The sequence below is a fragment of the Rhinoderma darwinii genome, chromosome 5 (genome assembly GCF_050947455.1).
Source record: "Rhinoderma darwinii isolate aRhiDar2 chromosome 5, aRhiDar2.hap1, whole genome shotgun sequence".
Classification (NCBI taxonomy): Eukaryota; Metazoa; Chordata; class Amphibia; order Anura; family Rhinodermatidae; genus Rhinoderma; species Rhinoderma darwinii.
This window is the reverse complement of record NC_134691.1, coordinates 187,814,197-187,839,771: the sequence shown is the minus strand read 5'-3', so window position 1 is coordinate 187,839,771 and position 25,575 is coordinate 187,814,197. Positions and strand designations below refer to the sequence as shown.

Genomic DNA, 25,575 nt, shown 5'->3' with positions numbered 1-25,575 from the left:
CTGTCTCCAACCACATCCTCACTCATTCTCATAAAGAAAGTGAGCTTCATTCCCAGGAGAGAGATAATACAATCAAGATGACCCAGATCTCCTATGCTAGGTACAAGGGGACAAGGGGAATATACTTTGTCTCTTTTCAGATGATGCTGAAAAAGCGTTTGACCAGGTGAAGTGGGTTTTTCTGCACCACATATTAGTTTTATGGCCATTTATTCAACCCCCTTGCTCAGGTGAGAGTAATCGGCTTATTATATACACCGTTTTGAATAAAAAATGAACCATGGCAGGGTTTCCCATTTTCGCCCCTGCTTTACATCTGTGTAGAGTGCCTGGCAAGAGCTCTCCAGTCTAATGGGTCAACTCAGGGTGTGACAGTGGATATCTCGGTTAATTAGCTAGCCATATATGCATATAACCTTCTTGTTTACATATTGAATACAGCAATTAATGTTTCCTGCATACTAACTGGATTCCAAACATTTGGTGACCTTAGTAACTACAAAGTTAAAAGGGTTATCCAAAGCTAAGATACTTTGGGTCATTCTCAGGCTATAAAGTCAATGCGCAAAAGAGTCAATTACTTTACTTGAAGGAATCAGGGGCAAGACCACCCTTGCAGGTACGGTGGAAATAGCCAGATCTTATATCACATACCTGGGGATTAAAATAGGCAAATTTCCCTCTTCCCTCTATAAGCTAAATTATTCACCCTTGTTTGAAAAAATTCATAAGGAACTAAATCGATGGGCGTCATTGCCATTGTCGTTGTTTGGGAGAGCTGCTCTTTTAAAAATGATAAGCTTTGCTCGTCTGCTATATCCAATGCAAACCATACCCATATTGATCAAGCATCTAGATAACCAGAAATTACAGACAGCATTTTTACAATTCTTGTGGCAAAAGAAGAGACCTAGGATTGCATATAAAAAATTGGCTCTGCCCAAAGTGGATGGAGGCATTCAGCTGCCACTTATACGATATTACAATTTAGCGGCCATCTGCAGGCATATAGGGGATTGGATACATAACACTAATATGTACTCCAATGTTCAGCTGGAGCAGGATTTGGCGGGATCGGTTCCGCTGCAGGCCCTGTTACATCTGCCATATGCTCAACTGCCTAATAATGTTAAGTCAAGTCTGTTGCTGAAAGATACAATCGGTGCCTGGAAGGCGGTGCGGAAGCTTTTTGGTCTTCCGTATGGTCTTTCTAAATTCTGTCCGTTGTGGGATAACCCCATGTTCCCACAGGGGAGTCAGAATAAATTGTTTTCGCAGTGGAGAGATGAAGGGATCAATGTCCTGGGCCAACTCATGAATGTTGAGGAGGGGAGATGGCTTACGTGGCAGGAGGTCTCTAGCAAATATAATTTGAGGGGAAATCAGTATTTGCAATATGCTCAAGTAACAGAGTTATGTAAAACCAAAGTCTGCAATATTGATGTAGTGGAGATGCGGGGAGCATTTGATGGGATGGTGCCGCAGGGTGGTACGGGAAGAAGTCTTGCAAGTTTATATGGTAAACTTCGGAATGCTCATCTTGATTCCTTTAGTACTTCCTGCTTTAGAACGTGGGAGGTGGAGCTGGAGGATCCAGAAATCTCCAGCAAAATTCGAGATGGATGGGAGAGGGTGAGGAAGGTCATGGTAAATGAACAGTGGCGTGAGATGCACTTATGGCTTATGCACAGAGCAACATACGCCTTTAATTTATCCTATAGGGACGCTCCAGCACACTATCTGCGTAGTTGTCCTAAATGCGACTTACACAAAGCTAATTTACTTCATGGGATGTGGTTGTGCCCACAAATTCGGACGTTTTGGGATCTGGCTCTACAATTTATTAAAGACACCTGGGGGGAAGAGGTGCACGCAAACCCACAGGCAGTGTTGTTTCACTATATCCCCTTGGATCCAGGGGGGGAGGGACCACCTATAGTGGCCCGGAAAGGGATACATATGGCATTATTGGCTATCAAGAAGTGCATCTTGCGCCACTGGTTACAGGCATCGGTCCCGGAAATTGCGGAGGTCGTGACTACTCTCAAGACTTTATTGGGATATGATAAAACGGACCTAGAAAGACACAAAGAAAGGTCTACAGAACAATTTTTTAAAACTTGGCGTACATTCATCGAGCAACATTATCCCACAGCAGAGATAGGGGTGTTCATGCGCACATTTCGACACACATCATGGTATAGTTCACAGAGTATCCAGGGCACGCTAGGCATGCTGATGGCTAGTTAAGAAAATGTTCACCGAGATGGGGGAGAGTTGGGGGGAGGGAAGGGAATTGTTGGCTTTGTTTTGCCTTATTAATTGCTTTGTAACTTAATGATGACAAGTAAAATGGAAAATAATCTTGAAGCTGGAACACATTGTTATTTGATGTACGTATTATTGTATGTGTGACACACATTGCATACTTGTAACTGTTCTGGCTTTGAATAAAAATATATTTGAAAAAAAAAAAAAAGGGTTATCCAGTTTAGAAAACCCATTTTCATATACCCTTAGGGCATGCTGAGTTAATACAGAGTGTTCCCCTGTTCAGGATTCTCATCCAGAGTGGAGTGCCATTAAAAAGAGTGTCCTGTCCTGCATTACACAGGCAACCTATTGATTTGAATCGGCATTGTGTAATGCTTAATTTCCCCTGTGGTGGTGCTGCAGGGAAATTGAACATTTGACAATGATTCAGGAGATCATGAGAATGGAGGACCTCACGGCATCAATGAGATGGGCCCATGCTAAATTTCTCAAAACATGGTGTGAGTGGATTCATTTTCAATCGTCAGTGGAGTATAGGACTAATATGGCCTCCGGAGTATAATTCCTAGATTTAATTGTGGGAGGTCAGCTTCCTTCTTTCTGCTCCCTCTTTTTCCCTGCTTTTCTATACTTCTACTTTGTTCTCACTTGGGTTTTTATGCATGGCTGCTGGTTCAGGATGTATAAATTATCTGACCCGTCAAGAGTGATGCAGCAGAATGTCATGGTTTTGTATGGTATCTTTGGCATATATTGTAATTATAAATGCTGGCCTGTGGGCCGATGTCAGTGATGTTTATGTCTGCACTTTCTTCTTGGTGTGGAAAATAAAAGAATTTATAGAAAAAAAAGAATGTGGCTGCCGCTAGCATCGGGGCCCCTTCGGTGCTAGCGAAGCCACCGGGCATGAGGGGCCCTGTGTGGTCATAAGCGGTTCGGGTGGCCATGGGCCCCCCCGGGAGCCTTGGGCCCTGGGTGGCATTCCGAACTGCCCTAATGATGATCTGACACTGCCCCCTATAGACAGTGCTATACAGCCTTCCTCTGTAGACAGTGCTATACAGCCTCCTCCTGTAGACAGTGCTACACAGCCCCCACCCCCGGTAGACAGTACTATACAACCTCCCTCTGTAGTCTGTGCTATACAGCCCCCCTGTAGACAGTGCTATACAGCCCCCTGTAGACAGTGCTATACAGCCTCCCCCTGTAGACAGTGCTATACAGCCCCCTGTAGACAGTGCTATACAGCCTCCCCCTGTAGACAGTGCTATACAGCCCCCCTGTAGACAGTGCTATACAGCCCCCTGTAGAGAGTGCTATACAGTCCCCCTGTAGACAGTGCTATACAGCCCCCCTGTAGACAGTGCTATTCAGCCCTCCCTCTAGACAGTGCTATACAGCCCCCCTGTAGACAGTGCTATACAGCCTTCCCCTGTAGAGAATGCTACACAGCCTCCTCCTGTAGACAGTGCTACACAGGCCCCCTGGTAGACAGTACTATACAACCTCCCTCTGTAGACAGTGCTATAATGCCCCCCCCCCGTAGACAGTGCTATTCAGCCCCCCTGTAGACAGTGCTATACAGCCCCCTGTAGACAGTGCTATACATCCTCCCCCTGTAGACAGTGCTATACAGCCCCCCTTTAGACAGTGTTATACAGCCTCCCCCTGTAGACAGTGCTATACAGCCCCCCTGTAGACAGTGCTATACAGCCCCCCTGTAGACAGTGCTATACAGCCCCCTGTAGACAGTGCTATACAGCCCCCTGTAGACAGTGCTATACATCCTCCCCCTGTAGACAGTGCTATACAGCCCCCCTTTAGACAGTGCTATACAGCCTCCCCCTGTAGACAGTGCTATACAGCCCCCCTGTAGATAGTGCTATACAGCCTCCCCCTGTAGACAGTGCTATACAGCCCCCCTTGTAGACAGAGCTATACCGCCCCCCTGTAGACAGTGCTATACAGCCCCCTGTAGACAGTGCTATACAGCCCCCCTGTAGACAGTGCTATACAGCCCCCCTGTAGACAGTGCTATACAGTCCCCCTGTAGACAGTGCTATACAGCCTTCCCCTGTAGACAATGCTACACAGCCTCCTCCTGTAGACAGTGCTACACAGCCCCCCTGGTAGACAGTACTATACAACCTCCCTCTGTAGGCAGTGCTATACAGCCCCCTGTAGACAGCGCTATACAACCCCCCTGTAGACAGTGCTATACAGCCTTCCCCTGTAGACAGTGCTATACAGCTTCCTCCTGTAGACAGTGCTACATGGCCTCCCCCATAGACGGTACTATACAACCTCCCTCTGTAGACTGTGCTATACATCCCCCCTGTAGACAGTGCTATACCGCCCACCTAACAACTGCTATAGAACCTCCCCCTGTAGACAGTGCTATACAGCCCCCTTTTAGACAGCACTATACAGCCTCCCTTGTAGACAGTGCTATACAGCCCACTTGTAGACAGTGCTATACAGTCCTCCTGTAGACAGTGCTATAGAGCCCCCTGTAGATAGCACTATGCAGCCCCCTGTAGACAGTGCTTTACAGCCACCCTGTAGACAGTGCTATACAGCCCTTCTGTAGACAGTGTTATACTGCCCCCCTGTAGACAATGCTATACAGCCCCCTTGTAGACAGTGCTTTTCAGCCCCCCTGTAGACTGTGCTATACAGTCCCCCTGTAGACCGTGCTATACAGTCCCCCCTGTAAACAGTGCTATACAGCCCCCCTGTAGACAGTGCTATACAGCCCCCTGTAGACAGTGCTTTACAGCCCCCCCTGTAGACAGTGCTATACAGCCTCGCCTGTAGACAGTGCTATACAGCCCCCTGTAGACAGTGCTATACAGCCCCCCTTGTAGATTGTGCTCCCCCTTGTAGATAGTGCTATACAGTACAGTCCCCTGTAAATAGCTCCATATATTGCCCCCAAACAAATAAAAACAAAAACGTTCTACTTACCTAGGCAGTAGTCAATAGTATCTATGTCCTAAGGACGCAGATACTATTGAATGTGGCGGCGCTACCGCTGTAGTAGCCATAGCGGAGCCTACTAAGGAGGGCCCTGGCAAATTTGCATAATTTTTAGTTAACTGACAAAATTTAAAAGTGTCGAGAAAAGTTGATGTGGTCTCCAAGGAGACGTAGTTTAGGTTACATTTATCAAAGTAGACTAAGTGACAATAGCACATACGGTATTCTCATACCTGGTGGCAATTTTTTTTTCTAACTGTCAGAGAGTTTAAAATGCTATAAATTTATTAAGAGACATGTGCCATTTAATAAATTTGGCAACAATCACTCCCCTGACTCCTTTACTTAGACTGGCGTAAAAAAAATTCCAGTCTTAGTAAATGTGGGCCTTTATGTGAAAATTTGAAAACAGCCTCTTCATGCAGCAGTCAATGTGGCCCTTGGACCTAAAAAAGTTGTGTACCCCTTTCTTGTTCTAGACCATTGCGATGAGAAACAACAGTATATCGAAACCAGACAAATATTACAAACATACTACTTATAGACCCTTCTAAACTACTTCTAAAATAAAAATGGAAATATTTAGTTCAGTTTCTATTTTTTTTCCCATCCACAGGTCGGAGGGAGGGCGTGTTTCATTATGACCGCCACATGAGGTACCAGCTAAACTATCATAATGCTCAAGAGGCTTGTGTGCAAGATTTTGGGGGCAAAATAGCATCAAGAGACCAACTTGAAAAAGCATTAAAATCTGGGCTTGAAGAATGTCGAGCAGGCTGGATAATATCTGCGGAGGTGGCTTACCCTCGTATAAACAAACACTGGAACTGTGGGGAAAATAAAACAGGAATCATATCCTATGGGATTCGACAGAATCTCCAAGAGAAGTGGGATGTATTTTGCTATAAAGAAGATGATGACTGCTCACGCTATGATAGAGCTTATTTTAAGGTCTCCTGGGGCACAAAAGAGTCCCCAACAAGAAACATTCTTCCTACAACTGCACCTGATTCATATGATTTAAGTTTCACATCAGAATTTCCATCAACAATTCCCCTCAACACATTACTGTCAGCTAATGCAGTACCTAGGAAAGGTGACATATATAGTAATCTCCTAATGGAAAGGAACCAGTCAGATACTAAGAAAATAAACGATTCTCTAGATCAAGATGAAAACAATTTTGACTTTTCATCAGGGATTTTGTCTGAACAAAAAGAAGAAAACATTTCTTTAAATACAACTATAGTGCTGAATAGCACCTCAGATATATACGAAGATGGTCAAAAGAGCATATCATTGGTAACTAATATAACCCATACCACACATGAACCTTATTTGCCTACAAGTGACAATCGATCTCATGTTGGTAGCAGTACAATAATCCCTCTAAATTCATCCATATCTAGATTTGAGGATGTGGTGAATAGCATTTCACATGAGAATCCGTATGGTATAGCAACTAGGACGGAAAAGTTTGATGTTTTACCTCCACTAGCTGTAACAACACAGAATCCTTTTTTTTATAATAAAACATTTCAGTTAAGAAGTACCTTTATTACTGGAGCAACAACTGATATAAAGGGGATGAATGTTTCCGTAACTGCATGGTCACAAAATGAGACTTACTCTTCAGATAGACTTGAAACTAAAAATTACTCATATAATACAGATTTCCTTTCAAATTCTCAACATGAAAACGCTACACTGGAGAATATGTTTCATCTCAATAGTTTGCAAAGTCAAACTGAAATTGTACAAACTATGACTGACAAAAAATCGAGCCAAGAACAAGAGTATCCCAGAGCTACAACTCCATTAGCTTTGTCTTTTCCACGAATGTCTCCAAGTGATTCACCCTATAAAGATGTGGGAAAATTTTATGAACTGTTTAGCAAAAACAAGCAGGATTTATATAATGGGCAAAAATCAGAAAATGAAATGATTGTTCTCAGTTACATAAAGAACTCATCTAGATTTACTCAACTACATATGCCAATAGAGAACAAAACAGATGTACTTCACTTGACGACAGATCAAATAACCAGCCAACACGGAGCATTCTTTGATATACATCCTACAACATCTTCACAGTTACAATTCCAAGAAAAAGAAGTTCAGGTATCTGTAAAGTCAGAAAATAATGTTTTAAGTGAACCGACACCGGTATCTAATTTGCAAAATGAGACCAACATAGATGGGAATAGAGATATTACGATGGGAACTTTAGGGAACCAAAAAGCTTTAGATGAAGTATTAACACCAAAGGAAACAAGCACATCACCCACAACTGTAACATTATCTGCTAAGGTGTCTGAAGAAATACAATCACCAAAACAATCACAGGACATTGCTCCAACCATATCTTCAGTCTTTACTCCATATGATCACATGAAAGTGACTGCAAGTCCAACACCTCAAAGCAATGTGACAAATTTGAGCCTTGGTAAGTATTAATATTTTTTTGAAATCGCAAATAACTTGTTGTCTATGATACAAATCAGATAATATTTTAGGACAAAGACCAGACACCACTTTTTCCCTGTTGTACTTGACATGTGGGGCTCTTTAGCTTATCGTACGATTGGCTTATAAAGCTGTGCAAATCAAATAGACCTAAAACTACTTTCTGCCCGGGACACCTGGGGTCTAATGTGCATAAGAGGTAAAGATTTTGGGGCTCTAACCAGCTTCCTAGAGTAGTCCCTAACAATAATTACATGAACTAGCCCCTCAATTGAGAATAAAATGGAGAGGAAGAAAAAAAATAATGCTATAGTAACTGTAAATGCATGTGTGTAATTCAGGCCAGGTTCAGATGGCCATAATACTAACGCTTTTTTGCGTCTATATTACAGATGTAAGTAACAGAACCTCCACAGTTCTACTGACCATAGTAAAATCACCATTGACCCCAAGGGTGATCCAAGTTTAATAGAACCACCATGGGAGGGGGGCCTGGGGCGTATGTCTGTAATATGGACCCAAAAATGCATCAATGTTACAGCACTGTGAGACCAACCATCTTTGTGGTTTTCATTTTATTAAAGACTAATAACTGTGCCAGTACTCCAATGCACAATGACAAACTTACATGATTGTTCTTTTCAGATTCATGTGGTGGTTGGATTAAAGCACTTTCTGGCCAGTTTCACAGTCCAGGATTTCCACAATCATATGAAAAAGATATGAATTGTATATGGGTTATTGAAGTGCCACTTGGCTTATACGTCATTCTGGATTTTGTGTCACTTGTTATAGAAGAACACAGAAATTGTGATTATGATTATGTATTGGTTTATGATGGGATGGAGAGTGACCAACGTGTTTTAGGCAGGTATGGTCTACAAAGCAACCGTCTGGCATTTTCATACATCATTTTTGTACTGATGATTGTATTACAATGATTGTTATTATTGCTATTTTTATTTATAATGCACAGGATAGTGGAGGGGCACAAATACAAACCTTAGCAACATAAATCCTGATGAACGATACATGAGAAGAAAGCTCTGCCCAAACCAGTCATCTGTGCAACATTTCACCTTCAATAAATACTCCTTGCTCTTTGGGCCACTTTCTCAGTATTTCTAAGTCAAAATGAGGAGTGGAATCTACACAGAGAAAGTAAAATGGAAAGATTTGTACCTTTTCCATGTTTTAGATTCACTCCTGGTTTTGGCTTTTAAATACTGATGTAAAATAATGACCAAATAACGCCCGTGTGAAAGTGGCCTTAGTGTGAGAATCTCGTTTGTACCTTATTGACCTAAATGTAAAAAAATTTAAATATATGTTCGTAGACCAGATATCAGATTTTTTTTCCATATATCACAATATTTTATCAATAATGTGGTGTATTCCTCTTAGTTCTACAACCCAGTTATACTACCTGGTAAACTCATAAACAAATACATTGATTCCTACACAGATGACCACTTGTTTGAGAAAATCCCCCATCCAGACAAAATTTTTGTATGACAGATTTGCCCACCATTATAGTCTACGGAAGCTGGCCTTCTATAGGCCGACCACTCCCTATGCTAACCAAGCAAATACTTCAATATGAACTCATTTGAGAAGACCACATATTGAACTTTCATGCGCTGTGAATTGTCTGTGCCACATCACATCACTAGATCAGAAAAAGCAGGAGGAGACATGTGCGTGTCACATCAGGGGATAAAAGCTTCCAGCATTGTGGCTCTTATTGGAAAAGAAAGAGCAAGAGAAGGAGCATTTCCTGCACCATGAAGGGAGGAGGAAGGAGGCTGTCAGAAAAAGGAAGGGTACAGAATGCATCATGCTGCACGTAACAGTTAATGCGATTGCTAAGCAAGAGAGCCTGGAGACTGCCACTGTATGAGGAGTTAAGGTTAGCAGTGAGAGGTGATATGGAGTGTGAAGCCTGGCTAGTGTCTTAGTATGAGGTCAGCCATGATGGCGGACTGTACTGTATAAGAATGAGAGGGGAGCCATGCCGGGTACTAGTAATGTGGGTGGTGCCATTCTGGGGAACAGAAATGAGAGGGGGAACCATGCTGGGAACCAAGATCTGAAGGAGTGCCATGCTGGGGAGTAGGAATGAGAGAGGGAGCCATGCTGGGGACTAGGAATGAGAGGGGACCATGCTGGGGACCCGGAATTAGCTGGGGACCAAGAACGATGTGACCATCTTGAACTGGGAAAGGGAGGGGTCAACAGAGGGACTGAAAAAAGAGAGGGCACCACCTATGGTTATGTGAGTGGGCTGAAGCTACTTGTGTACATAGTACCACAGATCTTTGTCTAGACCTGGTTCTGTGTGATATGCTGATGTAATGACAAGCACTGCTGCTATCAAAACACTCAATAACTACACCTGACTTACCTCAAATTCCCTATTTATTTAATTAGTGGCCAGCATCTCTTTTTTATTATTATTTGAAAAGAGTGGGATCATCTACAAGGAAATGTAAAAATCTCAATGTAGATGAACAAGATGAATTGAATCTACAGACAACAATGTTTGAGTAATGCAATATGGATCAGTTCTGTTTTCTTTCAGGCTAGTGTGTCTTTTTCTATTTCATCCATTCACCAGGTTTTGTGGATCACAACTCCCTTCCCAAATCCGGGCTTCATCCAATGTGATGACAGTGATCATGAGATCTGATACATCAGTAGAACTGGATGGAATTTCAGTGCAGTTCAAGACCACACAGTCTTCATCAGGTACTATAAGGGTGCGCTCCTATGTAGCGGCAGCCGGAACTCCGCTCACTTGGGCACCGCAAGTAAGCAGGGTTTTGGCTGCATGCAGCTGCTGCTACGTCATTCTTGACAGACGTCAAATATTCCAAATATTTTAGTAATAACCATTATTTCACATTGCACTGTGTGAAGCAAACTAAACCTTTAAAATACCACAGTTGTAAGAGGATGACAGTGGAAAGATGTACAAAAACTGCACCAAAACTATTCTGAATGAACAAAGCTCCATGTGTAATTCCTTTTTGTTTATTTAATTAATTGATTAGTTAATTTTATGTTATATTTAAAATCTTACAGATACATAACACACTATATAACTTATTTTACAAGGTGTTTTTTTAACTGAGGGGAAAAACTCACTAGAAGGAGTGGTCGAAATCGAGTACCATGGAGTACGAGGAAACATATGTGCCAAGCAGTGGACTAACAATGATGCCCAAGTAGTGTGCCGGCAACTTGGTTTCTCTGGCCCTGCAATTGCTACCAGGTATTCTGAATGCAGACAATATTATGGCACTTTTAAAACTAAGCAGAAAATATAACAGCAATAATATGTTTATATTACAAGAATATTTAAAAGGGTTCTACACCAGTTACCAGCCGCTTTAAATAGCACATAAAACATTTATTTTTACATATACAGTCGTGAACAAAATTGTTGGTACAATTCTGTTAAAGAAAGAAAAACCCACAATGGTCACTGAAATAACTTGAAACTGACAAAAGTGATAATACATTTGAATTTACTGAAAATCAACTAATGTAAATTAGACAATGCTTTTGAATTGTGGTTCAACAGAAAAATGTAAAATAAAAAACTAATGAAATTGGCCTGGACAAAAGGATGGTCAACTTAACTTAATATTTTCTTGCACAACCTTTTGAGGCAATCACTGCAAACAAACGATTTCTGTAAGGCTGGGTTCACACAACCTATTTTCAGACGTAAACGAGGCGTATTATGCCTCGTTTTACGTCTGAAAATAGGGCTACAATACGTCAGCAAACATCTGCCCATTCATTTGAATGGGTTTGCCGACGTACTGTGCAGACGACCTGTCATTTACGCGTCGTCGTTTGACAGCTGTCAAACGACGACGCGTAAAAATACAGCCTCGGCAAAAGAAGTGCAGGACACTTCTTTCAGACGTAATTTGAGCCGTTCTTCATTGAACTCAATGAAGCACAGCTCAAAATTTACGGCTGTCAGAGAAGCCTCGCAAAATGCGAGGAGGAGGAATTACGGCTGAAACGAGGCAGCTGTTTTCTCCTGAAAACAGTCTGTCATTTCAGCCGTAAAAGCCTCTCACCGTGTGCACATACCCTAACTCTCAATGAGACTTCTGCACCTGTCCGCAGGTATTTTGGCCCACTCCTCGTCGTGAGGACACTGCTCCAGCTATCTTAGGTTTCAAGTGCGCCTTCTCCTGACTACAGGTTTCAGCTCCTTCAACAGATGTTTAATAGGATTTAGATCAGGGTTCATAGAAATCCACTTCAGAATAGTGCAATGCTTTGCTCTTAGCCATTCTTGGATGTTTTTAGCTGTGGGTTTTGGGTCATTATCCTGTTGGCGGACCCATGACCTGCGATTGAGACCAAGCTTTCTGACACTGGGCAGCACATTTCGCTCCAGAATGCCTTTATAGACTTGAGATTTAATTTTACCCTGCACAGATTCAAGACACCCTGTGCCAGATGCAGCAAAGCAGCCCCAAAACATAACCGAGCCTCCTCCATGTTTCACAGTAGGTACAATGTTCTTTTCTTTGGATGCTTCATTTTCTAGGGGTTACAATCATTTTTGTCAAGCAAATCAGAAAAATGCGAGACTGGAATTTGTCAAAATGCATATTGAGAAGCCACAAAGCTTCTGGGAGAATGTGCTTTGGAAAAGATGAGGCAAAACTGGAGCTTTTTGGCAAGTCACATCAGCTCTATGTTCACAGACGCAGAAATTAAGCATACAAAGAAAAGAACATTGTACCTACTGTGAAACATGAAGGAGGCTCGGTTATGTTTTGGGACTGCTTTGCTGCATCTGGCACAGGGTGTCTTGAATCTGTGCAGGGTAAAATGAAATCTCAAGAGTATCAAGGCATCCTGGAGCAAAATGTGCTGCCCAGTGTCAGTCGCAAGTAATGGGTCCTCCAACACAGGGGTGAGATTCAAATTTTTAACAACAGGTTCCCTGTTTTGCGGACAAAGATATACGCGTGGGGGGAGGGGGGTCACAGTGTTTTGCGGTGTATCACGCCATGGAAATTACTCTAATAATAAAATAAATCAATTATGATATTCCAAATATGCCCTATATTAAAGTGGACTCTAAATAAATAAATTCCCTGTCCAGAATGTTTTACTGTGCATTTCCACACTATGTATATAATTACATAAGTGTACATACCTACCTACCGACGCTCATTATATTAAACTCACCCATTATGTATAGACCTACATGTGCACATTCAATATCCTAAGCGTTCTCAGCCTATTTAGTTAGAGTGTGCACTGTGAGAAGGGTGGAGGACAGTGCGGCATGCGCAGTAAGCCATGACAACTCTCCCGGGTAATGCACAGATATGGTGCCAGGAGCAAGCTCAGTACATATATACAGCACCAGAACAAAGCTCAGTACATATTTACAGCACCAGAACAAAGCCAAGTACAAAAATACAACACCAGAACCAAGCTCAGTACATATATACAGCACCAGGACCAAGCTCAGTACATATATAGAACACCAGAACAAAGCCAAGTACATACATACAACACCAGAACCAAGCTCAGTACATATGTACTCACCAGATCCAAGCTCAGTACATATATACTCACCAGAACAAAGCTCAGTACATATATACTCACCAGAACAAAGCTCAGTACATATAAAGTGCACTAGAACCAAGCTCAGCATATAAATACAGCACCAGAACCAAGCTCAGTACATATATGCAGTACCAGAACGAAGCTCAGCATATAAATACGGCACCAGAACTAAGCGCAGTACATATAAACAGCACCACAACAAAGCTCAGTACATATATACAACATCAGAACAAAGCTCATACATATATGCAGCATCAGAACCAAGCTCTGTACATATATACTCACCAGAACCAAGCTCAGTACATAAATACAGCACCAAAACCAAGCTCAGTACTGTATTTATGTACTGAGCTTGGTTTTGGTATTGTAATTACGTATGGAGTTTGGTTCTGGTGCTATATATATATATGTACTGAGCTTTGTTCTGGTGAGTATATATGTACTGAGCTTGGTTCTGGTGTATAAATGTACTGAGTTTCGTTCTGGTGTTGTATTTATGTACTGAGCTTGATTCTGGTGTTGTATATATGTACTAAACTTGGTTCTGGTGTTGTATATACGTACTGAGCTTGGTTCTGGTGCTGTATATATGTACTGAGCTTGGTTCCGGTGTATATATGTACTGAGCTTGGTTCTGGTGCTCTATACAAGTACTGAGCTTGGTTCTGGTGTTGTATATAAGTACTGATCTTGGTTCTGGAGTTGTATATATGTTATGAGCTTCTCTTTGGTGGTGTTGATATGTATTGAGCTTGGTTGTTATGATGTGACTAACTCCAGAACCAAGCTCAGTACATTTATACAGTATCAGAACTAAGCTCAGTACATAAATACAGCACAAGCACAAATGCAGCTCAGTACAGAGATCATTTGCAAATTCAGTTTAACCCCTGTCATATAAGTTTGTACGGCATAAAACTACAGCTCCCAGTATAGCCAGAATGATGGTAAATGTATGCTGGGAGTTGTCGTTTCACAAAAAAATAACGATAGTACTGATTAGTCACAGGGAGAATAAACATTTACATTTAGTGACTCACTGGTGACGACTTCACAGATTGGAGTCGTTCTTTTTCTCTGGTTCTCTATGATGACTTCTCCCAGCCACGACCCATTTCTGCAGAGTTTTCTGCTCAGATGTCTTCAGCATCTCACTTTTCCAACATTCCTGCATCTATAAACGAAGATAAAATTCTCATGGTGCCGCACTCTATAAGTATAATAGTATCATACACTGTGCTCCTAAATATAATAGTATCATACATTGCGCTGCTAAATATAATAGTATCATACACTGTGCCCACAAATATAATAGTACCATACACTGTGCCCCTGAATATAATAGTACCATACACTGTGCCCTTGAATATAATAGTACCATACACTGTGCCCCCGAACATAATAGTGCTACACACTGTGCTGAACATAATAGTACCATACACTGCGCTCCTGAACATAATAGTTTTATACACTGTGTCCATGAATAAAATTGTGTCAAACACTGTAAAGTAATGCAGCACACACAGGGCCCCTTGTAGATACTGCCCTTCATAGAGCCCCCTGTAGGTAAGGGCCTTCTACACCTGCCGATATTCGGCCAATGCAGCAAGCACCGATCAACGATACATCATTGATTGGCGCTCGTTTGCTCCTGTCACACGGAGCTATGGATGGGGACGAGCGGTCGTTACTCCGATCGCTCTTCCCCATCCATTACCATTATGTGGTCAGCATGTCTCCCTGTTTACACACCAAGATGTGCTGCCGACTACGATAATATTTAACTTTTTTAAGATTATACGACCAGCAGATGATCGAGCGTTTGCTCATTCATCTGCTGATCGCTGCCCTGTTTACACAGGGCAATTATCGGCAACGCTGGTTTGCCCGATAGTTGCCCAGTGTAAAACCGCCTATAGGGCCTCTCATAGAGCCCCCTGTAGATAGTGCTCCCCATAGTGCCCTCTGTAGATAGTAGCGTTCCCTATAGATAGGGCCCCCTGTGGCGTTAATATTATTATTGTTCCCTATAGATAGTGCCCCCTGTGGCGTCCCCTGTAGATAGGGCCCCCTGTGGCGTCCCCTGTAGTTAGCGCCCTCTATATAGTCCTCCCCTGTAGTTAGTGACCCCTTTATAGTCCTCCCCTGTAGTTAGTGCCCCATATATAGTGCTCTCCTGTAGTTATTGTCCCCTATATAGTCCAACCCTGTAGTTGGTGCCATCTATATAGTCCTCCCTTTTAGTTCTTGCCCCTATGTAGTTCTTCCCTGTAGTTAGTGCCCCCTATATATTCCTCTCCTGTAGTTAGTGCTCCATATATAGTGGTCCCCTGTAGTTATTGTCCCCTATAGTTAAGGCCCCCAACACTGCCCAAAATAAAAGAAAAAAACATTATATGCTTACATGTCCCGTTGCCGCGCCATCCTCCAGCGACGCAGTCCTCCTCCAGCAGAACGATGCAGCGGCGCGATGACATAATCGCGCCGACTGCATCATTACTAACGCGCCGAATGGCGAGGCATCATGTGCCTCGCCAGGGCAGCGCTAGTGAACTCAATTGTATCAGCGTCCTAAGGACGGGGACCGTTTCTGGTTTCCCGCTTCACCCTGGTTCTGCGAATCGGCTGTAATTTTAACAACTGGTTCGGGGGAACCGAAGCGAACCAGCCGGATCCCACCCCTGCTCCAATAGGATAATGCCCCAAAACATCCAAGAATGGCTCAGAGCAAAGCATTGGACTATTTTGAAGTGGCCTTCTATGAGCCCTGATGTAAATCCTATTGAACATCTGTGGAAGGAGCTGAAACCTGCAGTCTGGAGACGGCGCCCTTCAAACCTGAGATAGCTGGAGCAGTATCCTCACGAGGAGTGGGCCAAAATACCTGCGGACAGGTACAGAAGTCTTATTGAGAGTTACAGAAATCACTTGTTTGCAGTGATTGCCTGAAAAGGTTGTGCAACAAAATATGAAGTTAAGGGGACCATTAATTTTGTTCAGGCAGTTTCATTAGTGTATTTCTTTACATTTTTCTGTTGAGCCACAATTCAAAAGTAATGTCTGATTTACATTAGTTGATTTTCAGTAAATTCAAACGTATTATTACTTTTGTCAGTTTCAAGTTATTTCAGTGACCATTGCGGGTTTTTCTTTCTTTAACTGGAGGGTACCAACAATTTTGTCCACAACTGTATATATATATATATATATATATATCTATATCCTGTCATGTTTCCTACGAACACTTAAAGGTTCCCTGATTAAAGGGAACCGGTCACATTGAAAATGCAGTCCAATCTGAAGGAAGGATGTTATAGAGCAGGAGTAGTGAGCAGGTTGATATGTATTTTCGTAGCAAAAAATTCCTTATAACTTGTAATTTATTGATCTAAGCCTCTGCTCATTCTGGGCTTTGAAGTCCAGTGGGCAGTTCTACTCTGTGATTGATAACCTTTCCTGTATTTCTGTGAATACTGAGATAGCGGTCATACAGTGATTAGGACCGCCACCTGTACTCCAAAAGTAAATATATATGTATATCAAGCTGTTCAGCTCAGCTTTCCTTTTATACATTGTTGCAACACCTTTTGCACAAACGTTGGCATTGCATTTTGGATAAAATCTCCTACTAGTCATAATATACTGGTGACCAAGTTTTCATTAACATAGCATAGTGCGGTGACTTCTAATATTACTATAATTTATAGTAGATGGTAAATTCCCACGTTACCTGAATTTTATAAAGAAGAAAAACATTAACACTAATTTTTCAGATTGGTAACATGGATTGAGAAGTGTTTGCTGAAATAAGATACAAGTGAGAAAGGAGCACCCTTGCTAAAGTTCTTACAAACGTTGCACAAAGTATCCACTTGCTCTTTGGAGGATGATGTATATTTCCTGTGCTGTAAATTTTTGAGAATACAGTCTACAGTTAAAGGGACAATCCCACCAAAAATATAAATTTTAATTAAATTCCCCATGTAAAATAAAGTTATACATCATGTACAAAAAATACTTGTGTCAAAAACGACTTATATCGGCGTTAGTGGTAGCACCCCCCTATGTTTTCTGCTGTGGCTGCAATCTTTGTCCACCTTCTGCATCTGCCTGTGGTGGACGCGTATGTGTAGTAGCTTTCCCACACCCCCTTTTCTGTCTGCATCATGCACTGATCCATCAGTGAAGCCGTCCAGTTTCTTCTCCTATTGCCGTTCTACAATTGTCAGTGGAGAATCGGAGCATTCTCCTACACTGAAAAGTGGAGAAGACCAGATTTTAGTGGCACTATGTGTGCCAGTTAGCGGGGGCTCTAACACTACTGTCACAATCTGTGGGTATGTGGACCCACTGGGCCGTACCGCCATAGAGGGATAGCAGCTGGCCAAACAGTGTACCAAGTCAATGCATATATAGTCCAAGCACAAGGGTACCTGTAGTAGTTCACAACGGCTAGGCTCAGATGGGACCTTGCCAGCAGACACCAGGCGTGGTGTAATACAGCAGGCGTGGCCGGTGACACAACACCAATCCAACTTTCTAAGGCACAGGATCAAGGTAGCACAGGATACAGGTAGCAGGTACGGGAACACTGGGAACAGGATAACATTAAGGGACCATTTGCAAGACTAACAGCGGTAATCACAACAACGCTCAGGCAATGAGTGAAAGGACAGAGCCCCTTTTATAGTCCAGGGTCACCATTTTTTCATGTGCACACACTGGCCCTTTAAGGCCGGGCGTGAGAGCGCGCACGCACCCTACGGGACCCAGTGAAGCAAGGCAGAAATGAGTGCTGGCGTCTCCTAGGAAGGCGATGCCGGCCAGCACTCACAGAGTCATGGCCGCGACCATCGAGGGGTGAGTAGAAACGATGGTCCGTGGCCATGGCCGTTACAACTACTACTACAATGTGCTGCGGAAGCGCAAGGGTAGGGGATGGAGTTACAGAGAGCCAGACCGCAAGAGTGCAAGAGGCGGAGAAGTCAGGTGGGGCGCTCTGCTGCCCGCCTACGTCACTGGTATGCACAGTGCAGAGGAGGGGTGAGCAAATAGAGCCAAATGGGAGAAAACACAATTCTGAACTGTGATTTTGGTGGAAAAATACTAGTATTGCAGACTTTTTTAATTATTTTTTTGTGGGATAACCCCTTTAATTCTTATTCTGATTTATTGTTTCTACCTTTTTTAGGATCAGAGGAGATGACAGTGTCTCATGGGCCATTTCCCTTGTTAGTTGCAATGGAGGAGAGTCTGCCTTAGAGAACTGCAGAGTGAAAAGTAAAGGCCTGTGTGGCACAATAGAGAGAGCTAGTGTTATTTGCCAAGGTATACTATGACCATGTCAGCTATATACTTCATAGCTGTGCTGAACGTGTATTTCATTTATAAAGATTTGGTTGAGGAGTTTTCTGTACAGGGACATTTTTGTTTTTTATTGCAATGACTTGATGCTTGATATATATACTAGCTGGGAATCTGGATTTGATCTTGCAGGAGAACTCTGTGCTAAAACTGATACACAGTGTTATGGCAATGCAGGGCCTGAATTGGGCAATGCAGGCTTCAACGATTCAAAGAACACATAAGATATGATCCGTTTGTCACCCACCGCCCCCTCAAGCCTGCACATTGTAATAGTTTTTTCCAGTGTTCCTGTAAAGCTTGAATAGTGGAAGTTAGTATGTGGATATTGACCTGGATGGTAACAGTTAATAAGCCACGAAAGACTTTTCTGAAATGAATGACAGTAGTTAATACAGAACCAAAACCTATTCTTACAATGTTAAGAATAATTCTGCCCAATTTTCCCTACAACAAGGCTCAACGTACAAAGCAGGGTGTGTTTCCATGAGGACACTGATGGGGACCCTGCAGGTTTTTAGGCTGAAAAACCAATTGTACCTACACACAAGAATAATTTAAGGATAAATGTTTTTCACTTTAAAAGGTGTAGGAAAATAATGCCATGGTAGCTTTATTCTGCTACAGGAGTACTCTGAGAAACATTGGGACAGATCTATTAATAATGACTTAAAGATAAATAAAACTGGAGGTGTTAGACTTAAGATGCGCCAAATTTTTCAATGACGCGTGCACTGTTTGATAGGTTTGGCACGTCTTGGCCTAATGCTAGACTCCTTTCCTTTCTTTACATCACCTATTGAATGGTATACTTTAGACCAGTATTTTGAACCACAAAACTGGCATATATACAGAATATGCAATAATTGTCCGATAGATGCAGATCCGACCTCTAGGGCCCGCAAATATATACAGAACGGGGCCCTCTGACTCCATCCTACCTTCAGCCACTGTCTGAGTGCATTTTGCTACCCTGTTTGAGAAACTCAAATAGAAATTCTGCAGATAGTGGCCGGAGCCCAGCGGCAGAAGGTAGGACGGAGGTCAGGGGGCCCTGTTCTAGAGATAGGTACGGATCCTAGAGGTTGGACCCGCATCTATCAGACATTTATGGTATATCCTGTAGATATGCCATGAATGCCCGAGATGGAAATATTCCTTGAACATGTGTTGCGGCTGCATAGCGGAATTGTCCATTGGGACGCAGTTGAAGTAGTAAGAACCAAAAGAATAAGAATACTGGTGGGTACAACAATTCAGGCATACACTGTGAGGTTGAGAATCCTGTCTTTCAATACTACCACAAACTCATACACCACTGATGCTATTTGATTTTAGTTTCATTAACTAGATGTAAGTCTCTTGAAGAGAAACTATGTGTTTTTGTTTTTTTATGTTTTATTAAATGTATTTTTTATTTTTTAATGCATTTCTGGGTTTGGCCATTTTGGAAGCACATACTTCCTTTCTCCATTCAGCTGCGCGCATTGCGGCTTCTCCTTCTGGATTTTCCCTGTAGAGATTCCACAGATTTTTCGCAACATAATTTGAAATACTGTCGATTTAGAATCCGCTCCACCGGTCACTTTCGGCACATCTTTTCTGTGGATATTTTTCTGCAGCTTGTGGATGAGATTTATTCAAATCTCATCAATTTTGCTGCTACTGTCATACATGCGGAATGTTTGCACAAAAAAATCCTAATCCTAAAAAAAATACGCAACGTGTGCAGGAGAATTAAGGCTGGGTTCACATGTTGTGGTCAAAAATTTTTTTGCAAAATTTTGGCAAAATCAGGGTTTTGCTGTGAATTGCTGTAAAATATGTATTTTGACTGCGGCATGAAATCTCAGCCTTAGGTTAGTTCACACGAGCGTATGAAACCTTGGACGTGAAAAACAGGTGCATCCGTGCTGCACCCCTGCGGGATGCGTTATCACGCATCCCCCATAGACTAGAGTCTATGGAGGGATGCGTGAAGCCCAAAAAAATAGGACATGTCCTATTTTTTAAAGGACCCTTCACACGGTCCGTTGAAACAACGGCTGTGTGAATGGCCCCATTGAATTACATAGGTCCGTGTGACGGCCGGTGTTTTAACGGCCGTCACACGGACATAATCAATGTTCGTGTGAATAAGGCCTTAAGGAGGAAGAGTGTGATTCTTCTTTACCTGACCCTCTTTATTATTTCTGGCATAGTGTATGAGTCCTGTGCTAATCTGAGAAATGCTGGAGTCCAGGAATCTGGAACCTATACCATAGATCCAGATGGTGTTGGGCAAGGAGAAAGTCATTTTACTGTAGAGTGTGATATGGCATCGGACGTTACGACAGGTAAATATATACATACTGTATAGAAATATATCTTAATTCTTATTTAGGTCATGTGGCGCCATGGTGGCTGCATGGTCTATGGGTCCGTCGGGTGCCATTAGTGACTATCGAGCACCGAAACCAGCGCTTACGGTATTTTCGTTGTTCTGCTCCTCTGACAAAGCGGACCAATGGCAACACTGACACAGATGTGAACAAGCCCTAATGTGTATGGGGAAATCCCCTTTCCTTATGGAAGAAAACATGTTTTTGGGGGAGTTGGGGAGAAACAGTTAGGGTATGTTCACACGACAGCGTCCGTAACGGCTGAAATTACGGGTTTTTTTTCCGCCTGAAAACATCCCCGTAATTTCAGCCGTAATAGCATGTGCAGGCGCTTGAACGCCGCATCCATTACGGACGTAATTGGCGCTGCTATTCATTGGAGTCAATGAATAACGGCTCCAATTACGCCCAAAGAAGTGACAGGTCACTTCTTTGACGCGGGCGTCTATTTACGTGCCGTCATTTGACAGCGGCGCGTAAATATACGCCTCGTGTGAACAGACAAACATTGCTTTCAATGGGCAGATGTTTGTCAACGCTATTGAGGCGCTATTTTCGGACGTAATTCGGGGCAAAAACGCCCGAATTACGTCCGTAATTAGTGTGTGTGAACATACCCTTAGCCGACAACTGTCTTATATATGACCAGTTTGAGAAGAAAGGTGTTGGTGAATTTGATGGGTTATTGCATATAAGAACCACTTCCTTTTGGTCCCCTGATCCGGAGTTCATTGGGTGCTATTGCACCTTTTAGTTTATTAGGGCTTCTGAGTCCTTGCTTCCTTTCTGCCCAAATATTTCTGGTGTTATAGTCGTTAACTATTGCTTAATAATTTTATCTCAATTAGACCATATCTGTAAGGCACTAAAAAAGGCATAACATTAGTCTGGATATTTAAGCAGTACACTGGCATTGCTGCCCGCAGCAACAATCACAGTACAACTCAATAAAAGTTGAGATCTGGTTGGTTGGCAACATGGTCAGTTTTGCTATTAGACTGTGTCATGCTGAGTGCAGTGCCCAAAGGGACAGTGACTTCTGTCTTTGGTATCCATACTATATATCTGACATGCTACAGTGTATCAATTTATCAGTGTTCCTTTCATAAAAAAGGTCACCATATTCTTGTATGATCTTGACTTGAAGTCATAGCAATTGCTATTAGCCCAAGAGTCCTTTTATCCAAAAATGCTGTTGTACTGTATCATAGAGATATTGGTAAAAATGTATAAAAATAGATTTTTTTATGTACCCATTTTTTATGGCAGATACTATAATATAATCATAGTTTATAATTGTTTTTATAGGCATAACGATTGTTGGGCATGATTCAGAAGGCAAAGAGAGAGTTTCTCCTTGTCAAACTCCTGGATGTTATTCTAGGGTCATCACATACAAGTCGAGTTCCCTGGCTCAACTTAGATCCCTGACTTCTATTTCTGAAAACTGTGAACAGTTTGTGAAAGTAGGTGTATCTGCCAAATTGCTGTTTTCTTCTATATATTCCATTATATATTTTGCTGATATCAATGTTAGAATGGGAGAAGATATATTTTGCTGTCCAACAGTAGTCAAACAATTGTGTAGATTGATCACATGTATTAAATCGGTAATATCAATGGACACGTCTTTTTTTCAATCATACTATGTACCTATATAACTACAAAGGATTCTCAAATTGTTTTAGAAGTCAACTGTAAAAAACTGTAATTTCTTATTGATAAAATTGCACACTTGGTGTTGATGTTCATGAGTACATTATTCCTACAAAAAAAGCAGTAGACTGTAAACAGAGTCAGGCAGCTGCAACCAAAGCGAAATAATGATCAGTGTCACAGACTTTGGTCATTGACATAACTTCCCCAATTTAAATCCACCTTTGTTGGGAGATTTTTTATTATGTTGGAAAAACTATACTTAGCTAAGCTCTAAACTTAGCTGTAATCATGTTTTCAATACGGGACAGTAGGTCCACGGAGAGGCAGGGACTCCTAAATATAATTTATTAAATCTTAAATAAACATCCAATTGAGAGAAATCCTGCGGCCTAGTATAATAACAGCCATAATTTTAGTGTTTGCAATAAAGTAAATGCATAGTTTACAATGTGATCTGAATGAATGATTATCCATTGTCCTGTTCAGGTTTAGCTCCATGACAGTGCTTTGCTGTTTATAGACATGGCCTTAGCTTATTTATATGGATACAATTCTTCATCCCTATAAAGTACCCATTTATGAGAGATCTTGACAGCCTATTCGCTCTCTAAAATTGTCATTACTATCATAGTTGCAAAAAATGGTATTAAACTCAAACTGGAAGAGGAATATCCCATATTATGTAGTGTAAGTGAATAATCTGTTTATGTCATAGTTGGACTGCCGTCATGTACGCTTTTTGGACGGACCATGGGGATGGTGGGTATCCAGAGATGGAGATCAGATAATTTCATGGGGTGGATCCAACACAAACAGTGGAAGATGTGCTTGTGGAGAAAATGGTAGGATATTCTATTTCTTTATACATGTTACAGGCATATCTACGTAGTAGCCACCAAAGGGCTAGCCTTCTGTCCATCATACAGCCCCTGCACCACAGCTATGTTTTCCATAGCTGAACTAGACAGCAAGGCGGCACAGTATGAGCGAAGTGGCCACTGCATGGGAAATGCATGACCGATGGATGGTTTTCTGGGGGTGTGAGAAAAAATACCTGTAGTGATCAGCTATCTGAAAAAAGGTTATATTCGTTACACAACCTCTTTTGAGGGAATCTGTTACCCGGTTTAAGCTGCCCTTTCTAAGGGCAGCATAAAATAGTGCCAGCAACCCTTATTCCAACGCTGTATTACTCACTTGTCAGCGTTCAGTAGTTTTTGTAAAATTCACCTTTTCTCTAGCAGCTTGTATTCATGGGCCTCAGATTGACAGCTTCCGATGCATAGGGAGAAACTTGCCAATCAGCTGTGGGTGGCTGGGCTAGCTGCAGCTCAGTTTTTTATTTTGTTACAACGTACATTGTGCGGTTTAAAGAACATGAGAGTTCTATAGTCCAGGTCGTTACGAACACGGTTTCTGTGTGTTTTTTTCTCTTTATTAATATTTTTTAACATTTAATTTCACGTTCTTTTACACCACTAGGGAACTAGTCTATGCAATCTCTTGATCGCTTCTATAATACACTGCAATTTTTTCTGTATTGCAGTGTGTTAAGCCAATCAGCATAAAGCTGACAGTCATCCTATTAGACCCTCTGACAGGGTCTAATAGGTGTACTAAGATGGCAGACGCAATTGTTATGGCCCCAGGCTGCCATAGCAGCTCGCGAGCACCCCACTATCGCATCGTGGAGTGGGGTGGCTGCAATAGGCTGACAGATGGTGCCCCTCCCTCAGCATTGACAGTAGCATCTATGGGGTTAAATAGCCTGGACCAGAGTTCTCTCTGAACCCGGGCATTAGAGCAAGGTTTTGGCTGAATAATGCAGTCGGCACCTGCAAGTTTCATTTTATTTTTTTTCGTTTTTTCTTAGTAACTACATAGTTCATATGCTGTAGATAGCGGGAAGGCGTTAAGGACCACCAAAAAAATAAACATTTTGGACTTTAGTAGCACAATTTTACATTTTTAAACCCTGATGTTCCAAGGCTAATAACTTTTTATTTTATTTTTACTTTTTTCTGATTTTTAGAGGAGGGCATTTGAGGTACATTTAATTCTGCATTGTATTTAGATTTTGGGATAAAATTTAAATAAAGAAATAAAAAATGATCATATTTTTTTGCACACTTTTTACTAAACACCAAAGTTTCTAAATGTCTACAGGTTGTTATGGTTAGAGCAGATTTTGCTGTAGTATGTGGTTGCTGTCAACAGGGCCGAGGGTGTGGTGAAGTAGTAGTTGATGTTTAATATATACTTTCTATGGGATTATTAGACCTAGGGCCAGTGTAATGTTTATCCTTAGGACCAAACTGATTTTAAATTTATATCTCTCATCATTCCTAGTGCTTATAATTGTTTCATTTTCCCATCAGTGCTCCTTGATGCCTTGTTTTATTCAAGAAAAGTAGATTTTTATGGCATTATGAGGCAAGAAGAAAAAACTGTTAATTTTGTGATGTTTTTTCGCAATTTTTTTTCATCTTTCATCAGATTCTCAAAAGTAACTTGATAAATTTATTCTACGAATTGTAAAAGCTAAAATAATACCAAACGTGTATATGATTAGTTACCATAATTACTCACCCAAAAAAACTGTATTTTAAAGGAATATGTGTTTTAGTTATATGTATGTTTTACATTATTGTATGTAACTTAATGTATTTATTTAATAGTTATTTATGTTAATTATTTTTTAGCAATCTAAGGAACAAAACAATATATTTTATGGGATGTTACAACATTATTATCTGGTCCAATATTAGGCACATTCAGGCTATAGTAACATCTGGATCAGAGGCTCCGTTGGCAGATGCAGTCTTTTTTCATGGGAAAA

General features: G+C 41.7%; 1 protein-coding gene across 1 annotated transcript; it reads left to right on the top strand.

Moving 5' to 3' along the window:
• The first annotated feature begins 1,035 nt into the window (after positions 1–1,035).
• Positions 1,036–24,226, top strand: LOC142652531 (uncharacterized). Its single transcript, XM_075828177.1, has 10 exons — positions 1,036–1,663; positions 5,870–7,699; positions 8,365–8,590; positions 10,337–10,467; positions 10,837–10,993; positions 18,524–18,660; positions 20,898–21,032; positions 22,386–22,543; positions 23,452–23,578; positions 24,219–24,226. Exons 1-10 carry the CDS (start codon positions 1,036–1,038, stop codon positions 24,224–24,226), a joined length of 3,537 nt encoding a protein of 1,178 aa, XP_075684292.1.
• Positions 24,227–25,575: the final 1,349 nt, after the last annotated feature.